The sequence below is a fragment of the Pongo abelii genome, chromosome 8 (genome assembly GCF_028885655.2).
Source record: "Pongo abelii isolate AG06213 chromosome 8, NHGRI_mPonAbe1-v2.0_pri, whole genome shotgun sequence".
NCBI lineage: Eukaryota > Metazoa > Chordata > Mammalia > Primates > Hominidae > Pongo > Pongo abelii.
Genome location: NC_071993.2, coordinates 66235975 through 66256281, shown reverse-complemented (window position 1 = coordinate 66256281; position 20307 = coordinate 66235975). Strand labels below are relative to the sequence as shown.

The window sequence follows — 20307 nt, the reverse complement described above, 5'->3', positions numbered from 1 at the left end:
GATAGGCGGGCCCTTCCCTTTTAGATAGCCAAAGCAGACAGAGAAGGCAGCATATGACAGCATTTTCTGTTCACATGTACAAGAAAGATCAAAGACTACTTTCACTATTTCTTATACCGCTATCTACTACAAACTTCAAAGAGGAACCAGGAGTACAGGAGGAGCATGAAAGTGGACAAGGAGCGTGACCATTGAAGCACAGCACCACAGGGAGGGGTTTAGGCCTCCGGATGACTGAGGGCAGGCCTGGATAATATCCAGCCTTCCACAAGAAGCTGGTGGAGCAGTGTTCCCTGACTCCTCTAAGGAGACTCCCTTTCACGGTCTGCTAAGTAACGGTGCCTTCCCAGACACTGGCGTTATCACTTGACCAAGGAGCCCTCAAGCAGCCCTTATGCGGGTGTGACAGAAGGCTCACCTCTTGCCTTCTAGGTCACTTCTCACCTGACCCTAGGGACCCTAGGTCCCTTAAGCACCTGACCCTATGCCCACCGGTTATTCCTAGGTTATATTAGTAATGCAACAAAGAGTAATATTAAAAGCTAATGATTAATGTTGATAATGATAATTGTTCATGATCATCTCTATATCTAATTTGTATTATGACTATTCTTATTCTAACTATTTTCTTTATTATACTGAAACAGTTTGTGCCTTCAGTCTCTTGCCTCGGCACCGAGGTAATCCTCCGCCCACACAGATATTTGAAGCCAGTGACACTATCCCCCTAAAATGTCTCTGGATTTGCCATCAGGATTTGCTGTAGGATGAGTTTTGTAACTCAATCTGTGATCTGTCCTCCAAAGGACAGCCTCAGGAACGTGGGGAATCTGATCGCCTGTATCCTACCTCTGTGTGGGCAGAGGAGCTGCTTTTTGTGTTCAGGGTGATAATGCATTTTCTATTTCATTTAAATTCACTCTCGGCCTTCTTTCCAGATTAGTAGCAGGCCCAGTGTCTCTCCTGGGAACACCCTAGTCCCCTTGAGTTGTCCCAAGAATCATTAGAGGTGGCTCAGTCCTGTTTCTCCTGGGGAAAGGCCAAACCTCTCCATTCTCTTGGCGAGAGTTAAGAACCAGCGCAATTGTAAGCTGCCATTGCTTCTGCTGCTTCCATAGGGTGTTGCTGCTGACCCACTGATCCCAAACAAGAACAGACATTCTTGCCCACAAATAGGATGGTTTTCTTGATGGTTCAGATCCCCACTGAGGTCATGGACACACACTGAGCTGCTCTAATCTCGTCTTTTAGGCTCATCTACAGGGCCAGCCAGAGCCCTCGCCACCATGTCATCTCCCTGGATAACCTTTCTTTGCAGTGGCCCTCAGCTGCAAAAGCCTAAGAACAAATCCAGAGGAAGCTGGCCTCCAAGGAGGAATGCACACGGAACCAGCCTGTCTCCAGGGAGCTTGGAGTTTTAGTTTTGTCCAAGCTCGCAGGGCGAGGATGCCCACTTATCTTGCAGAGGGACACAGCTAAGAGGGGCTTTTCTGGAGGTTCTCCTCCAAGCAAGGATCCTGGTTTGGGCTCTGATCTACACACAAAAGTAGCAGGACCCTGCAGCTTTGTTGACAAAACATTTGGAAAATGCACCCATGCCACCACACCACCTGCCTATTTCTAGAAATCACTTCTGGTTGAATTCTTTAAAAAAAAAAAATTCTTGAAAATAAGCCCTTAAAAGGATGTTTAAGAAGTCTACCTCTCTCACAGTCAATGGTACCCACTTTGGAAATGGGTCATCTCTCCTTCCTAACTGCCCTGGGGGATGAGCGTAAGGGATGATAGGGCCCCTTGTGAGATGACATTTGAAGTATTTGTGTCATTGTCCTAACAGAACAGATGCCTGTCTGCAGGACACTGACTGGGCCATAGCCACTCATGCATGCGTTCACAGTGTGGTCCATGCACACCCCTTATCTGGCCCTTCCCTAATGGCTGCTGCAACCCTGCCAGCCTGCTGGAGGTGGAATTGGCCAGGCTGGCTATCTCAGGCCTCTAGCCATGGCATTAGCCACTCAGCACAGACACAACCCCAAGGGTCCACATGCCCAGGCAGACATAAGGTGGCTGGAAAGGCAGCTGCCCCTGCCCTAAGGACTGTTAGTTCAAACTGAACCATTCTGTAAACACCCCCCACCCATACCCCTGCATTTCACAGATCTTAGTTAAAGTGAAACATTCCATGGGGGTTTGGGCCATGAGAAACAGCCTGACCAACCACCTGACTTTCTTACATTCTGCTGTAAAAAAGTACAAAGAACATCACATTCAGCCAGAACAAGGGCCAAACCACCTCATCGTGGGAACATGTTATCAACCTTTTCCCAGGCAACATGCTCCCCAAGATCCCTCCCTCCCAGGGCTATAATTGCCCCAGCCTGTAAGCAGCGGTGAGCACTGGCATTAAGCTGGTCCCCCACCTCTGCAGGTCTTATGCTGAACACAGAACCTGCATTGCTGTAGAGCCGCCGACTCCCTCTCTTTCTTTAACCCTCGACTTCCCTTTGAAAAAAAACCTAATGAGAATGTCTCACAGCTAAACTTTAGAAACCAAGACCTTCACTGAAACTGGCTGAGTTTAAGGAGAGGCTCTTAGTCATGGTCAGTTTTCCCTCTCCTCTGGCTCCCACCTCCCTTGGCCATGCTGTGTCCCTTGAGGGATGAGCACACCTGGCTACTTCCCTCAAGTCCCCTCCGATTACCAGCTCTGGGCTGGGCTGACCACCTTCTCAACCATCCTGGTCAGCATCCTAGGTTCTATCTCTTATGGCAAACAACCAGCCTATTTCCTTCAATGCCTCCTTCACTTTTTCTTTGAGACTAGAGTAATATAATGCTTTTAACAGTGGAAAGACTACAAAAAATGAAGTTATCAATACCCAATAAGTGAGTACATTCTCCCAAATAAATACTATGTGTGTTGCCATAAAAAAGAATGCAGCAGATCCACATGGTCTGATACAGGAAAATTTCCATGGCATTGGGTAGGGAAAAAATCTAGTAGGTGGATTATAATTATGTTTAGGAAAAAATATGAAAGGGGAATACAAGACTATTTTTTGCTCGTATAGACATTAAACTGCAACAGTAGTTACTAAGTAGAATTTAAGATAGAGCACAGTAGACTCCTCTCTAAACATGATTATAAAAAGTACAAACATAGACTAGTCTGTTTTTCTGTCATGAAAACCCATGTACTCACCACTTAGATCTAAGACTACATTTCGCCATACTGCATTATAAATTTTTTTTTTACTGAGCCATTTCAGAGGAAATTACTTCAGATGCTGCATCTTTAAAGTGTTGAGTTTACATTGCCTCAACATATTCCCCTACAAGATGCCATTAACACCCTAACACAATGAGTGATTCCCCAATACCATATAATTGAGTCCATATGAAAATCTCAATTGTTTCCCAAATGTTGCTGATCACCAGGGGCTTGGTCTAGGTCCTGTTGCTCACCACACAGAAAGCCAATCACTGTGGCAACAAGTATTGCCAGGGAAGAAGATTTTATTTGAGTGATGTCAGCCGGAGAGAAGGGAGACCAGCCTCAAATATGTCCCTTCCCACCAACTAAGGTTAAGGGAAAAGAAGAGGGGGCAGGGACGAGGAGTTGGTCAATAGGCAGCAGGCGGTAGTATAAGGGGGTCCAGCATCTCATTGTAACCACATGTGGGAAAACAGGAATGAGGCAGGGATAAGAAGTTGGTCAACAAGGAGCAGGTGCACCTCATTGTCCAGTGGCAGTGATCTGGAAAGTCTCAGTTCCCAGTATCATTCAGGAGGCCCGATGGTTGGTTTCCCGAGAAAGGAACTCAGATAAGACAAATGTAAGTTTTCCAAGCTTCAAGGTTTTTGTTTTTGTTTTTTTAAATATGGAACCCTTCACCAATTTGAGTGTCATCCTTACAGGGGCCATGCTAATCTTCTCTGTATCGCTCCAATTTTAGAATATGTGCTGCCGAAGTGAGCACTTCGTTTTTTCGAGACATGAGTTTCATTCTTTCACCCAGGCTGGAGTGAAGTGGCACCATCTTGGCTCACTGCAACCTCCACCTCCCAGGTTCAAGTGATTCTCCTGCCTCAGCCTCCCAAGTAGCTGGGATTACAGGTGTATGCCACCATGCCCAGCTAATTTTTGTATTTTCAGTAGAGACGGGGTTTCGCCATGTGGGCCAGGCTGGTCTCGAACTCCTGACCTCAGGTGATCCACCCACCTTGGCCTCCTAAAGTGCTAGAATTACAGGCATGAGCCACTGCGCCCGGCCCAAGCTTCAGTTTTATGAGAAAACTGGGGCTGTTTCAATGTTTATTTGGTTATTCAAGTCTCAACATTCTTTCAATCTAAAACAGTCCTCCCACCAGCCCTCCTTCCCCAGCGCTTTTTAAATCCATAGCATTGAAGAGACCAGGTCATTGTCTTATAGAATATCCTTCATTTTAGATTTGCCTGATTGCGTCTTCATTCCCTAAACTTCCTATAAACCAGCAGTTGGATTTAAAGCCTTGATAAGACCCAAGTGGAGGATTTTTGGCAAGAACACATTCCAGTTGACACTGTGTACTTACTTACTTCATGTTGTAACTCATATCTGGTGGTTTCATTATGGGATCTACTAGAATATATGGACAATGGGCAGATCATATACAAAAACAGAACTCTGACCCACAGTCTGCAGTAACCAGTCCAGGAAGCCAAACATCCCCTGTAGCCTTTGGTCCCAAATGGCCAGGACTTGATCAATACCTGCCAGCTTCCCTAATTCTTGCCTCTGCTTTGAAAATCCTTTAGTAGGACCAACTAGAGAAGGCCAAATATGCTTCCCTAACCAATCACATAGGATACCCTGCTTCTAGTTAGCTCACCCACAGTCTCCAGATGCCAACAGCCTTTGATCAGGGCTCACCTGAAGCCTCCCCTTTTCCCAGCATAAAGCTTTCTCACTCCCCTGACTGCCTTTGAGTGTGTGCAATGGCAAGTGACTGTGGCTGACTCTCTGGGTATATACCAAGCTGAGAACAAGTAGCTGCTGCTCATTCTCATTTGGGTGGTCTATAATTATTACAGAAGTGAAGTGTGATTACAGTTAAGGTGGTAATAGTCAGATCCTTTACACTGTCGATGGACTCAGACTTTTTACTTCATGCCTTGCTTATACTGCTTGGATGTTTTCCGTGTGCCTATATTAATATTTACAATAAAAGCATGATTTAGATTTTCATTTAGAATTTATCTTAAATGCATCAAATATGCAATTTTAAGTCAAGTTTTGCATGTTTGGCTCAAAATATCAAAATAATGTTCTGTGGTTTTAAAATAACAAGGTTTGTTGCTCTTTATATTAGACATGTAGTTAATTACATTGATCTCCATAAAAATAAGTTTAATTTTAATTTGAATAAAATAATGCCACAATGAAATACTGACCATTTAAAAAAAAAAAAGAATAAAGGACCTTAACCCTGGGCAAACATATAAAAGCACAGGAAAGTCACCCAGTATAATGTCTGGCACATTGTAGGTGTTTTGCAAATATTAGAGCCCATTCCCATGGTGGTGCACACTGCACAAGACCACAGAGGTCCAGCCCTTATATCTTTCTGGTCCCATCCAGTCATCACCCATAGTGAATCCCGAAGGCAGCATCTCCACCTACAGTACTAGAGGACCACCGACGACTCCTAGTCCTCAGGGGAAACCTCCCTTCCATCTTCTTCTTGGTGGCGGCCAATATACATTTCTTTCTTCACTTCCCAGGACATTTGACGTACTTGGTGTCTCTCCCTCCAAGCTCCTCCCTTCCCTTCAGGTCTCAAGGTCTCATCCAACACTTCAAGCTCAAAACATTACATAAGCATCAAGGGGGTGAGCCCAGACAGGCACTCTTCCTTGTCCAATTTCAGGAGAAGATCTCTATTCCCTGTGACCCCAGGATACACAATGGCTGTTCTACACTCAGGAATCACTACATGTGATTCCCAGGACAGGGGCTGCAACTCTTCTGCTAAGAGCTCACATAGCCCCAGGGCTCCCCCACCCCCACCCCATACACAGACACCCCTCTCCCAGTCTTCTCTGTCTTTCTCGAGGACTGGTTAACATTTTGGTAGCACCTTTACCAGGCAAGCAGGCTCCCCGGGATGCACTTTGAACCCTCGCCCTACTGACATGGACTTGCGTTCTCCTGCCTCTAGGCTCCTTGCCTGGCAGTTCTGCACTTTCGGACTCCCCTCCTCTCACGAGTCCATTTGCCACCACAGCAGTGACTGCAATAGGGTCACGACACCTGTTTTCTGTGTTATGTGGAAAAAAATAAAGATACTGAACATTTATGTATGCTACCTTCTGGGTGTGAAGGAGAGAACATGAATTCACATTTGATTTAGCTGGTATCTGCAGAAAGCAGCAGTAGGGATTTAGAAATGCATTAAAATAGTGTTACTTTTTGGGATGAAGAGTAGCATGAGACTGATATCTATATATATATCTATATAGATATAGATATATATTTGGAGGCGTTGAAACCTGCTTGATTTATTCTGATTATTTAATACACACTGACGCAACTGTGATCCCAAAGTGTGCAAAGTTAAAGCCTTCAACTGCAGCTGAGGGAGAGGGCAGGAATGGCACACCTGGGGACGGTGGTGAGTCAGGAATGACAGGCAGGTGGCCATGACCAGCCTCCTCCTCAGGGCCAGGGACAGGGGAGTAGCCTGAGGAGCAGGACCCAAGGGTAGCCCAGGGCCGGGGAAGGGGGCAGAGACCTCCCCTTGGCCTAAGTCAGGAGCTCAGAAGTGCCACATGCCTGAGGGGACAGGACCCCGGAAGGGCCAGAGGCAGAGCCAGGAGAGCACCATTTCCTGGGGATCTGGGGGCAGGGAGGTGCCCTAGAGAAGAAGCCAGGAGGGGTTGCCTGCCCCTGGGGTGGGGGTCAGGCTGAAGGAGGCTGCAGCAGGCTGCAGCAAGAAAGACCTGAGGCAGGTGCAGGGCCTGAGAGCCCAGCTGGCTGAGCAGGGGGGCTCCCAGGGCAGCCTGGCCCAGGAAGCAGTCCTGACTCTGCAGGGGATGCCAAGCAAAGGGCCGCAGACCCGTCAGGACCTCCCCTCCTCTCTCCCTGGAAAGAAGCTGGGGAACCTGTAGTGCAAATCTGTGTACCACTCAGTGATGGAGGGAGACTGTGCCCCAAGGTGGACACTGGGGTGCACCCCCTCCACCACCTCGGCCTCCACCGCTGTCCTCAGTACAGCTGCTTCTCGTAAGAGTGCAGGCCATGGACACCACCCTTGATCTGGGCTGACATGGTCCGCTTCTCAAACTTGAGCTCCCCTGAGTACATCATGGACCGAAGGACAGACAGGCTGCGGGCCCCGATATCCTGGCAGCTGTGCTGGATGCCCGCTATGAGGTAGGGCGAGAACTTCTGAATGGACCCTTTGTCCTGGATGGAGCCCGAGACACCCTGTGCGATCTTCACCTTATCCCCCTCGCTGAAGTATCATTTCTGGCTGCTGCTGCTCTTCTCCATGGCATCCAGTGAGCCCATGCCCTGGTACTTCTTGAGCTGCACCCTTTCTAAGAAGAAGTACTCACCGGGTGTCTCCGTGGTGGTGGCCAGCAGAAGCCCATCATCACTGTGGAGGCTCCAAGGGCCAGGGCCTTGACCACGTGCCCCACGGTCTGGATGCCGCCATCAACTATGATGGGCACACCAAAGCACTGGGCATACTCGGCCACCTTGTACACAGCAGTGCCCTGGGGCCAACCGCAGGCCATCACTTCCTGGGTGATGCAGATGGAGCCGTAGCCCATGCTCACGTGCAGCCCGTCCACACCAGCGTCAATCAGGTTCTTGGCCTGGGCTGCTGTCACCACGTTCCCCGCAATCACCTGGAGGTGGGGGTACTTCTGTTTGATGTAATGCACCATGGTGATCTGATACACCAAGTTCCCTTGGGACGAGTCCAAGACTATGACGTTGATGCCCGCCTGGGTGAGTAGGTCCAGGTGGTATTTGTCATCCTCACGGGTGCCCACAGCTGCCCTGCACAGCAGCTGTTTGTGGGAATCCTTGGAGGCCAGAGGGTAGTCTCGATTCTTCTTCAGGTCAGTGCAGGCAATGATGGCCACCAGCTCATCGTGATCACTGACGATAGGCAGCTTCCCTTTCTTGCTATGCTGCAGGATCTCATTTGCCTCTTTCAACGTCACGCCTTTCAACGTCAGCCACCACCAGTTCCATCGTTGGCATCATCACCTCACTGAGGAAGGTGGTGTGGTCCTTCTCAGCAAGAAAGTTGATGTCTCGGGAGGTGACGATGCCCACCAGCTTGCTGCCCATGGTGCCTGTCTCAGTGAGGGGGATACCAGAGAAGCCATGCAGCATCTTGGCCTCCAGCACATCACCCACGGTGTGCGAGGGGCTCAGCACCACGGGGTCCATGATGAAGCCCTGTTCAAACTTCTTGACCTTCTGCACCTCGTTGGCCTGGAACTCTGGGGTGCAGTTGTGGTGAATGAAACCAATACCTCCCATCAGAGCCATCCCGATTGCCACATCAGCCTCTGTCAGTGCCCATAAGGGAGGAGATCAGTGGCGTCTTCAGCCCTTGCAGGTCAGGGCTGAGGTCAGGTCTACCTCATCATCAGCTATGAAGTCTATGAATCCTGGGAGAATCAGGAAGTCACTGTAGGTGAGGCCGTTGGTGCTGGTGAAGAGCTGCTGCGCGGTGAGCCCGTCCTCAGGCACTTAGCTGGTGCTGCTGCTGATCAGGTAGTCTGCCAGGCTGCCGTGACACCCCACGACCCGACATAAACACCCGAGTGGACACCTGCCGCAGGCACACTGCCGCTGTGGGCCGGGCAGGCTGGGAACAGGGGCTCTCAGTGTAAATGTTTTTATATCCCCTCTACTTTTGGAAAAAAAAAAATGCCCCAGGAAGGTCTGAACACCAAATCCTTCCAGAGAGCGGTCTTCCAAGCCAAAGAGGTTTTCAGTCCCACCCACTGAAATCATCCAGTCCTTTATTCACCTGTGTCAACCAGGCTCGGAGGTGTGGCCTGCGAGATCCTTCATGCAATCAAGAAGTCAGGTCTCCACCTGGTCCTGGGGGTCATCTGAGGCCCGCAGTTTTGGAAGAGGAATGTTTTCTGCCAGCAGTTCCCACAGATGGGCTGGCTCCCCACTGTGGGGACATGTACCATGCCCCCTGTGGGCCTCTGTTTTTCATCCCTGAATTCATCCCCCACAAAATGGTTCAGTTGTCATATCTAGCTATCTAATAAGCTTGAGGGCACTGTGTCCCCTAGGGGATGCCCACATGCTTGACCATGCAGGCTGGTGCAGTGACAAGCACAAAGTATCGTGATTATAGTTCCTGCTCTCCTTTCCAGGGCTTGGAGCCCAGCACATGATGTTGTGCATTTCTTGTTCCACCAACTGGCTGCTGTGGAATGACTAGGAAACCTCTTGGATGAGAGTTGAATCCTCGTAGGGTACCAGGTGGCATCTGGGCACAGGTCAAACTTTCCAAGAGCCTTTTTAATCTCTTTCACTGCAGCCAGGAATGGCTGGATCTCTGCTGCTGCCTATAGGGATTACAATTGTCCCATCCATACACTGGTCTGTGTTGGCTTTTGTCACCTGGGCATGTGCGGCCACCATCTTGACTGCTCAGCTAGTTCTGTCCCTGGGTTCTAGAATGATGTTATAATGATGCCATTCCCACTTGTGAATAGACAGCATGAAGGCTTTAAACCTCTGAACCTGATCAGCACTGGCAATGATCTTCTGCAGATCCAACAACAGCACAGAAGAACGTATCATCAGGAACACATTTGGATATTGACACAACTTCATCCGCAGTTGGCTTGTCATCCCGAGCTCCCTTCCCAGGCAGCGTAGATATTGCACAGGATTTTGCTGACCAGGGAGCTGGGTTATAAGCGGTAACTCTAACCTCTTAATACTAGCAACATTGACAGTACCATATAATCCATCTATTACACCACACAGGAAAATCAAGCCCAGTGGTACAGGACAGAAGAACTGGCTCCAGCCAGGATCAAGCATTGCTTTGGCATTGTTCCCCAATACCTGCGACTTTCTTCTCCAGTTGTTGGGGTAACTGGAGTGAGGAGCCTGAGGGGACCCAAAGATGTTCTCCTGGTAGGATTCCCTCTCATGGTCTTCTGCATTTGTAGACATTTTGATTGGTTCCATTTCTAAGGACCAATTATCTATGCTTTAACCTGAAATAAGGAACCTGCCTTCTGATCTTCAAGGATATGTACATGGACACACATCTTTCAGATTCATCTCTTGAGATTTTTGGTTTTAAACAAACAATTGTGTTCATCACAAATGAAGATTCCCTCAAGCAGCAGCCCCCTGGAATCACCTGCTGAGTCCAAATCTTGCAGCCCTTAAAAATACTTACTATTTTTACTAAGTAATAAGTATTTAGGGTGTTATGAAAAATGCAATTTGAAAAAGTACATTGGTTTTTAAGAACAAGAGGAATTATTTAGAAATTATACAATATATTAAGAAAAGTAAATATTTAATATATCTCAAACACAAAAATGCAAAAACTGGTTACCAAACATCAAGAAAAACTTAAACTTGTAAAATACAAAGGTTAAATGTATTTTATCTTCATTCTATTATTAGCAGATAACCTTAATAAAAATGAGCTGTTATTTACAGCAAAATATCATGTAATTTTAGATTTATCACTTTTTATTTCTATGGAAAAGCAACACCAGCATGTATTGTTGCTGAAGGTGAAGCAGCTTTTTGATTCTGTTCTGCTCCACTCTGTGTTCTACATGTGTCAGATACCGGCCACACACCCTACATGTGCTCGGGGCACAGCCTGGCCCCACACAGCACTCTAGTCTGCAGGTGGGCACCTAAGGCCCTGCCATTCCCACTTCTTATTGTCATATTTACTTAGTTCTCAGCACCTCTGCCCATCTTTAAATGACTTAAGTGAGAGTACATTAAAGTAGCTTAGATGTTCCTAAGCTTCCTCAGAGCACACCACATCTGTGACAGCAATTCAGAAAAAAAACAAATTTTCTTTTATTCTTAATGGTACACAGCATAAGAGAACAGCTTAGGCAGTTTACTGTAACTGACAGTCCTGATGTCCTTATCTATAAACTAAAAACTCCCCACAGAAGCTTCTGTAAGTATAATGTTAAGTAAGTCTATGAACACAAATAACAGTAACAACAAGAATGTAATCAAAATGCCCAGTTATGGGAAACTAGTGAAGAAATTTACTGGTAAACCCACTGTGATGATGTGTGTGTATGTGTGTGTGTGTACATGTCAAGTTGGCTCAGTGACAGTCCCTAGTTATTTAAGCTAGGTGCTGCTGTGAAGGTATTTTGCAGATGTGATGGATATTAAGAGTATCCTGGGCCGGGCGCGGTGGCTCACGCCTGTAATCCCAGCACTTTGGGAGGATCATGAGGTCAGGAGACCGAGACCATCCTGGCTAACACGGTGAAACCTGTCTCTACTGAAAAATACAAAAAATTAGCCGGGCGTGGTGGCAGGTGTCTGTAGTCCCAGCTACTTGGGAGGCTGAGGCAGGAGAATGGCATGAACCCCAGAGGCGGAGCTTGCAGTGAGCCCAATCTCTGCACTCCAGCCTGCGCGACAGAGTGAGACTCCGTCTCAAAAAAAAAAAAAAGAGTATCCTGAAAGATCTGGGTGAGCCTGATTCAATCAGTTGAAAAGCTTTAAAAGCAGAAGCCTAAAAAGGCCTTAAAAGTTGAAGCTTCCCTGAAAAAGAAAAGAAATTCCACCCATGGGCAGTGGCGTCTGCTGTACTTGTGCCTGTGGAGTTCCATTCTGCTCATTCTCTTCTCTCCTGACTGCCCATAGACAATAGTTGTGGTCTGTGCCCATGACCTCCCTGATTCTGGACTTGCTTAGCCAGCACCCACAATCTTATAAGCCAATTCCTTTAACAAATTTGTATATATATGAAAAACACTGGTTCTTCCTCTCTAATTAAAGCCTGGCCAACACACCCAAAAATTAGAAGGGGATGCTGCTGTTAGAAGGAATAAGGTATACATTTTAGGCCATTCAAGACTCCAATAAATGACAGTAAAATAATAGCAAAGAAAAACCTTACTTTGGGGTTAAGAAATCACAGATTGATACATAAACTTAATTTTCCTCCTCTATTAAAATCCTACTACAAAACAGTAAATATAGTAAAAGAATTTCTTTTAAAAGGGCATTAATTTAGAAATACAGAGAAAGCAGAGGGGCAACAACCACAAAATCATTTTAGAAGTTGAAAAGCAGAGAGACCAGTGGCAAATTCCTTAGCAGACCTGAGAATACCACACCCAAAACCAGCAGAAGAAAATGCTAAGAATCTTTAAATACACAGAACTGTGGCGTTGTTACCCCATGGAAGTTGGGGTGGAGGGGAGGCTTAAGTACGGAATGGGTAAAAGCTGGGTGAGAAACCCATTCCTAGTTTCCAAGCTACAGAGCTACAGCCTTTTCCTCAACATGGCTGAAGCGAGGAGGTTATTCTCTAGAGAGTATAAGAGAGGTTTGGAACTAGGGGATGCCAGCACGGATCCAGAGAACGGGTGCCACACTGAAAACAAAAGGATAAAGAGATCATATGCTGTCATGCTGAATGCTGAGTGCAAAGAGTCCTAGCCTTCTTCTCCTACTGGGCTGGAAAATGCGGCCAGGCCGATCCTTCCCATCACATAGGAAGGGCCCCTTGGGGTAATCTGGCAAATCTCTGAAGACCTAAAGAGAGCACTGCTGTGCTTCCCCAGTGAACAGCCCAGCCAGACCATCCTACAGTGAAACTCAAAAGACTCAAAAGACCGCACTCTCACTCATTTGATCTGGACTTTTACATTTCCCAGGCTTCATCATTAGTCGACACCCAGTGATTACCTGACACCTGAAGTTAAAACCTCTAATGTGCAAAACCAAGACCAAGGCAAAAAAAAAAAAAACCTTAGAGGAATTGGAATTATGTGGGATGAAGAAAAAAATACTACCCTCAGATAAGATATTGTATTCATGAAACAAGTACAGGAGGATATAAAAGAGTTCTTGGAAATTAAAAACTTGTTAGCAAAACTGAAAAACTCGAGAAGGGACTGAAGGATGAAAGTTGAGTGAATCGCCACAAAATAAGAGTAAAATGACAAAACGACACTGGAGCAACCAAAAAATGAGGGAGCTGGCCAGACGACCCAGGGGCTCACGCCTGTAATCCCAACACTTTGGGAGGCCAAGATGGGAGAATCATGAGGCCAGGAGTTTGAGACCAGCCTGGACAACACAGTGAGACCCATTTCTACAAAAAATTTAAAAATTGTCTGGGCTTGGTGGCGTGTACCTGTAGTCCTAGCTACTTGGGAGGCTGAGGTGGGAGGATCGCTTGAGCCCAGGAGTTGGAGGCTACAGGGAGCTATGATTGCACCTTTGCACTCCAGCCTGGGTGACAGAATAAGATCCTGTCTCAAAAAAAAAAAAAAGAAAAAGAGAAAAGAAGAGAAGAGAAAATGAGGGAACTGTCCAGGATCCCCAACACATAAATAACTGAAGCTCCAGAAAGAACACGGAAGTAGCCTGCAGCAGGTGCTCACAGCCCTTGCTGTTTTGGCTCTCTGGGTCTGTGTGTCCACCCCAGCCTCCAGCCTCCCAACCCATACATACCAATCCACACACAAGGATGAACACAGACTTTGCTAGTTTCTTTGTTTTTTGTTTTTGTTTTTGAGATGGAATCTCGCTCTGTTGCCCAGGCTGGAGTGCAGTGCACGATCTCGGCTCACTGCAAGCTCCACCTCCCAGGTTCACACCATTCTCCTGCCTCAGCCTCCCGAGTAGCTGGGACTACAGGCCCCTGCCACCACACCCGGCTAAATTTTTGGAATTTTAGTAAAGACAGGGTTGCACCGTGTTAATCAGGATAGTCTTGATCTCTTGACCTCATGATCCGCCCGCCTCAGCCTCCCAAAGTGCTGGGATTACAGGCGTGAGCCATCGCGCCTGGCCAGACTTTGCTAGTTTTACTTCATCCAGCCCTGTTCAAGATGATGATACATAGGAGAAGATAAACCCAGTGACCCTCCTGTGGATTAAGAACTCAGATCCGAGGCTAAGCCTTTCTCCTCAAGTGTTTCCTCACAGGAAACAGATCCATCGAAGGAGAGGAGGACAGGAAAATCAAAAGAAGAAGTCAACATTCCCAGGAGATTCTCAGCAAAATAGAGGAGAGATGTCAAGATGAGAGCTGGCACCAGACCCCGAGGGCAGTGATTCTGGTCTGGAGCAAGGATTCAGGACAGACACGTCAGGAGCCGTTAGCACCAAGATCCCTGCGGGCTTCCCGCAGCTCAGCTGAGGACAGGTCACCCGGGTGATCCCATTCACATTCTTTCTACTCGGCTTACCTTGACATGATGGAGAAGCTTCCTGCCCTCCAGATCAGCTGCAGATCCTCACTCCATCCCACAGCAGTGCTCGGCTTTGACATCCTCCTGAAATCGAAAGGTCAGCTGTGGGGACTACAAAAACAGAACCCAGCAGCCGGCACCCTCCATCCACATTCTTGCCAGATGATCACGGTCTGGTCCATGGATAGTGTGGCCACAGGCCCTGATGGTGGCAGCCCTGTTACACCCAGGACTCAATCAAGACTTGCTGCTCCCTGGCTTCCCCAGAAGGGCCCCTTGTAAATTCTTCGGGAAGCTGAGGTCCACTCTGACCTTGAGATCACGTTACGTTCTCCAGCAGACTTCATTCAACATTGGAAACACTGTGCTTTCCCCACACAGCTAATCTGTGCTTGATGCTCAAAGTTTTTAAAACTGAACAATATGTGAAGAGCAAGGAAATTATTAACTACAGGTCAGGCTAGCACTTACTTTGGTAGACAGGGTGGGGCATTCAACTGGGTGAAGACATACGAGTGCTTCTAAGGTAGTAGTAGTGTTTTGTTCCTTAAAGATGGAAACACTATCCATTTTACTCTTTAAACTATACATTTATGGCCAGGCACGGTGGCTCATGCCTGTAATCCCAGCACTTGGGGAGGCTAAGGTGGGAGGATTGTTTGAGCCCAGGAGTTCAAGACCAGCCTGGGCAACATAGCAAGATCCCATCTCTACTTAATAACAAAACTATACACTTATATTGGATATGCTCTTCTCTATGTATGACATCTTTCACAGTTGGGGGAAAAAAAAGATAAAAACACATAGTAATAGGGAGAACTAAAGGGGAACCATTAGGAGGCCAGAGACTATATTCTACAAAGGGAGAGCAAATGAAAGAGTATGGACAGACAAAAGAAGTCTGAGGGAACCCACATGCCAGAAAAGTAGCAGAAGGGGGCAGTACAGAAGGCCCGCCTACCCTGGAGCCCCCATCCACTGAGAGGTCCACCATTCCCACGCCAGCACATGCACCCTTGTCTGCGGTTTATGTTCACTCTGCATCCCTTCCTGTACTTCACGTTTCTCTTCATCCTTGACATCATGACCCTTGTGGCCCTGTGTCTCATCAACCCCACAGGAGGTGGCAGCTCGGCTTCCCCAAGCCTCTAGTTAGCCCACTGCTGAGCCTCAAAGCTTTGTCTTGGCTGGAAAGAAAGGCCTGAGGCTTCTGGCTGGTGCTCGGCTTCTACTCCAGAGCCGTTCAGCGTCCGTGCCTAAGCATGAGATCTCCTCCTGCCTTGAAGCTGGGGTTTCCCACAGCCTTTGCTAGGCCAGGAGCAAAGTCAAGCTCCATTTGAGTCCTGTTGCCCACCCAAATCACAGAATCATAGCTGTTAGCATGGAAAGGGGCCGCAGAGGTCATCTCGTATTCAATTTCTTGGTCTCATGGCTGCAGTTGAAAATCTGCTCTGCCTTTCCAGAATGATCTGAGCCAGTGTGAGACAGACACCACCTCCAGGAGGAGGCCCATTTGGCTGTGCCCACAACCCCGCCCCCCAGCATGGTTTCCATGTGGGGTAAATAAGCCTCTAACCCACCGGGGTACAAATCCTCTTAGGGCTGCTTGACAGCATGTCTCGGGGCTGCCCTGCAAGGACCCAGCGTGTCCAGAAAGAGCAATCTCAGTGATTTAACTGCCTTCCACCTGAAAAAGACATAGGATTTTTCCCCCCTTGTAATTATAAAAGAAAACCAAGGTACCTGTAGAAAATCTGGAAATTACAGAAAAATCGAAAGAAGAAAATAAAATCACAATGGCATAAGTGCAACTGTGAAGGTTTGGCATCACATCTGAGCTCTGTGAAAGAAACCAGCCCTAAAACCAGCAGCCACCGCCCCAACCCCTACACCCCCATCTGCCTAGCCAGTGACTTAAAATCGATCGTGTTAGGCCAGGAGCAGTGGCTCATGCCTGTGATCCCAGCACTTTGGGAGGCCGAGGCAGGCAGATCACCTGAGGTCGGGAGTTTGAGACCGACCTGACCAACATGGAGAAACCCCGTCTCTACTAAAAATACAAAATTAGCCAGGCGTGGTGGCGCATCCCTGTAATCCCAGCTACTCAGGAGGCTAAGGCAGGAGAATCACTTGAACCCAGCAGGTAGAGGCTGCAGTGAGCCGAGAGCACGCCATTGCACTCTGGACTGGGCAATGAGAGCGAAACTCCGTCTCAAAAAAAAAAATAAAAATCCATGGCACTGCTGCCCACTCTGAGGATGGTGCAGGCTGTGGGCTGTCAAGAAGACACAGGCAGGCCCTATCCCTACGGACACAAGGGCCCACTGCAACTACCAGAGCTCCGCACAGCTCTGTGACACCCCGTAGCCACAGGTGAGATCAAGACTGCAGGGCCACGGTGGAACTTTACCCAGGAGGAAATGATGAGGGAGGCATCCACACCAGTCTGCCCCCACCAGCCTGGCCACCAGTGCAGTGTGAGTGAGACTTCTGGAGAACATTCTGCCCCCAAGCCCCTCCAAGAAGAAGGATCAGAGAAAGGAGGGTTCTGCTCTGCCTCAACCTGCCTTCCTGCAGCTAAAGGCCCAGCCTCCCAACTTCCTCATCACACTGCAACACGGAGTTCAGGCCCACGTGGGCTGTTCTGGGAGTCCAGCAATGCTGGGTGATCTCCCAGTGTGATGCTGTCAGGTACCACAAAGCAGCCCCCAAGCAGGTGGGGCCGTTCCCAGCCGGGGGCCCCAGACAGGGCCCTGACTGAGAATGCTGCCCAGAGCACTCAGCTCACTCCCTTTTGCTTTTCCCAAGCCTGCAGAATTGAATGTGAGGGCCAGAGAGCAGGCTCTGGGTCTCACACAGATGGGCAGCCTGGCTGCAGTCACCAGCTCATGCCACAATGGACAGATGGGTGGCAGGGAAGGGGAGGAAGGAGTGAGAGAGAGGCTGATGCAGCGGGTAGCAGGGACTGCGAATTGTCATGTGAGCCAGAAAGAACCTACACATCAGCCAACTCCAGCTACGTGCTGCAGAGGAGAAGCTGTCTCAAGTTTAGAAATACAGGAAAGCTGACCTACTAGGAAGAGATTAAAAATTCGCATCTTCAAGCACAGCCTTACAGAAATTGACCTTTATTTGTTGTACTAAAGCCTGTTTAACTTTTGATACAAAGTAACATTTTAGTACAGAAAATCCCAGTCTGTCAGCTCAGTACCTGTCTGTGCACACTGTACCATCTCAGTCCCACTCTGCCTACAACTTAGAAAACAGCCCCTACCCCCAGAGGGTCTGCGAGTTAATACCTTGAGAATAGTCTACAGTTTTTCATAGTTTGTCTGAGCTAGAAAACTTGTACCTGTAAAACAAAGGACAGCATTGAGGACTGAAACTTGTCTTTTTTTTGAACAACTGTGCAAGAAAATATATCCCTTTTTAAAAAACATCAGTTATGGCTAAACTACAATCTAGTGTCTAGAATTACAAAGAATAAAATGAAATCAAAGATTTCTCGCTAGTAAAATGAAATGTTAGGAACAGTATTAAAATATAGGTCCTACCCCATGACACTTACACAGAGCCCAGTACAGTACCTATTATTAACAAGACGCACAGCTTAAGGAGGAACCACATCAAATCTTCAGCCAGACATATCCAGCCTCAGAAGTGCAATAAAAAAAAAAAAAGCCCCCAAACGAAGACACCCACATTGAGTAAGGTGCATGCCGTGAGTGCTGTAACCAAGATTAAAAAGACCTGTTTTTCTTTTTAGACTGTTGATAGTGACAACAATAACCATTATGCTTCCCCTAAAAGCTCTCAATTCAATGTCTGAAACATGAATGTTTTCATATCAAAAAGAACTGATGTACCTGCCACCCTCTAAAAAGTTTAAGAATTACCCTGCAAACATTGCACTGATGAAGGCTGCCACGACTTACAGAGCCTAAGGAGGACCCAATGGCAGGCATCAGCACAGCTGAACACCACCTGGACCCCACTGCAGCCCTGCCCACGCAGCTCTCACGGAGCAGACACAGTGCTCAAGTAATAAGCACAGATGGAGGAGAAACGGGAGGCTGTGGAAGGCAGGAGAGAAAGGCCGAGAGACGAGTTTGTAAGAACGCCAAAGTCACCTTCCCCAGTGTGGGAGGAAAATGCCAAAGGCACTGGTTCTGCTGCCACAGGCAGTCTGAGCACCTGGAGTTGTGACGTCCTTCCAGGAGAGGTGCCACCAAGGAGCAGGAGGTTTGTCAAAGCTCTGGTCCCACCAACAAGAACCTCCCAAAGCAAAGCAGCCCCCATTGAGGTTCCAAGGTCGTTTTGCTGAAGACGGGAATGAAACCAATACCAAAGCGACAGGGGGTTGACAGAGGGGGCAGAGGCTGGGCACCGGCAACATGGAGCCGTTCAAGTAAACATAAACCACCAAATACTTAGAAAAGGCTTGTAAACGAGTGATCCGAAAGGTACTCTTTGCAGCATCTCTGATCAGCTGGCTAAAGAAAGGTGGGTGCTGAACCCGTCTTTAGTGTTATCTGTTTTGTGTTAAAGCACACGTGTGACACGGGCAGAGTGTGTGGGCCTGGGCCTGGATCGCATGCAGCCGTGGCCCTCTGTCTACAAAGGAGGTGCTTCTGGGTCCTGGTTCCGGATCCTTCCCCTGCATGTTCATAGACGGACAGACTTCTAATTTCAGTTGCTAGAAAAGAGCTGAGCCCGGCGTCCCCTCAGGCGTCCAGCTGCAGTCATCCACAGCACAGCATTCTCCTAGAGCGGGCAGGCTGGAATCCACAGGACTTTATTTTGTTCTTGATTGACCATTGCCAAGATCTGAGTGCAAATGCTTGACAGGGCTCCTCCCTGGATGACCCCTGCAAAAGAGCCCCCCAGACACATGTCATTCAGCTCGGAGTAAGACCCCAGGTTGGAGGCAACGCAGTACAGCTTGCACTCTTTCTACTGTGTGGCTGTCTGCTTTGTGCTCCTTGGCACTCTGCTCCATCCCCACCTGACTCTCTCCTTCACCAGCAAGAAATTGGGAAAGAAAATTGCCCCTCTTGAGTTGATCACTCATATGTAAACTGCCCACCCCACTGCAGTTAACACCCTGGGTTGGGTTTGCGATGGTTTGGGGGAATCCCAGGGCATCAGAAAGAAGTTTGGAGGACATGTGGCGGTGGTCTAATCATTAGCAGGATTCTGCAGGAAACGACAAGTTTAAGGAGCCAGATAGCTCATGGCCAAGAGGAGAGTCACAGCAAGATGATGACTCCAACTTGGGCCAGCCCTGTACTATAGGAGTTTGACACAGGGGCCTATAGACACCAGGCCAGGGGTACTCCAGTGTGCTCCACATAACAGCACCTGGACACAAACCAAGCCCCTACTGCAACAAGGCACGCTCAGAAATTGACAGTGAGTGTTTAGAGACTGCTATGGAAAAGGGACGTCGTAATTTTATGTCTGTTGAATCTAACAAGAAAAAAACAGAGCTTACCTTTTGCAAGATTTAGAGTTCTAAATTTTCATCTCTCTAGGAATTGTCAGTGTATTTGGCTAAATACCAGTCTGTGAGGGATTGGAAATGAAAGTTCACACACATACACACACACACACACACACACACACACACAGAGGCATGCACACCTGCACATGCACATACCTACACACACACGGGCACCAAGCCCAGGTCCCTGGACTAGATCATAACACTCTCCACAATGCAATTAGAATCCCTGTCCTACCCTCTGTGACTGCAAATGCTAATACCCTGCAAATGACAGACTTTCCCAAAGAGGCTGAAGGCCAGAAGGTAAACTAGAACCACACTTCACTGA

At 47.9% G+C, this 20307-nt stretch overlaps 1 protein-coding gene, 1 non-coding gene and 1 pseudogene across 4 annotated transcripts in view; all 3 read right to left on the bottom strand.

The window, feature by feature from the left end:
- Positions 1–3878: 3878 nt before the first annotated feature.
- LOC112135259 (U6 spliceosomal RNA) lies at positions 3879–3983 on the bottom strand. The gene has a single exon (XR_002916565.1). It is a non-coding gene; the product is annotated as a U6 spliceosomal RNA (small nuclear RNA).
- Positions 3984–6524: 2541 nt separating this feature from the next.
- On the bottom strand, positions 6525–14902 carry LOC134762052 (inosine-5'-monophosphate dehydrogenase 1-like; annotated as a pseudogene).
- A 2683-nt stretch (positions 14903–17585) lies between these two features.
- Positions 17586–20307, bottom strand: part of DLG5 (discs large MAGUK scaffold protein 5) — a 135695-nt gene continuing 132973 nt past the window's right edge. For all 3 annotated transcript variants that reach the window (XM_009245435.4, XM_024253245.3, XM_063727599.1), the window contains one exon: positions 17586–19341. In XM_009245435.4, the coding sequence (XP_009243710.4) occupies positions 19238–19341 (104 nt within the window). In that variant the 3' untranslated portion in view covers positions 17586–19237. The remainder of the gene's footprint in view (positions 19342–20307) is intronic.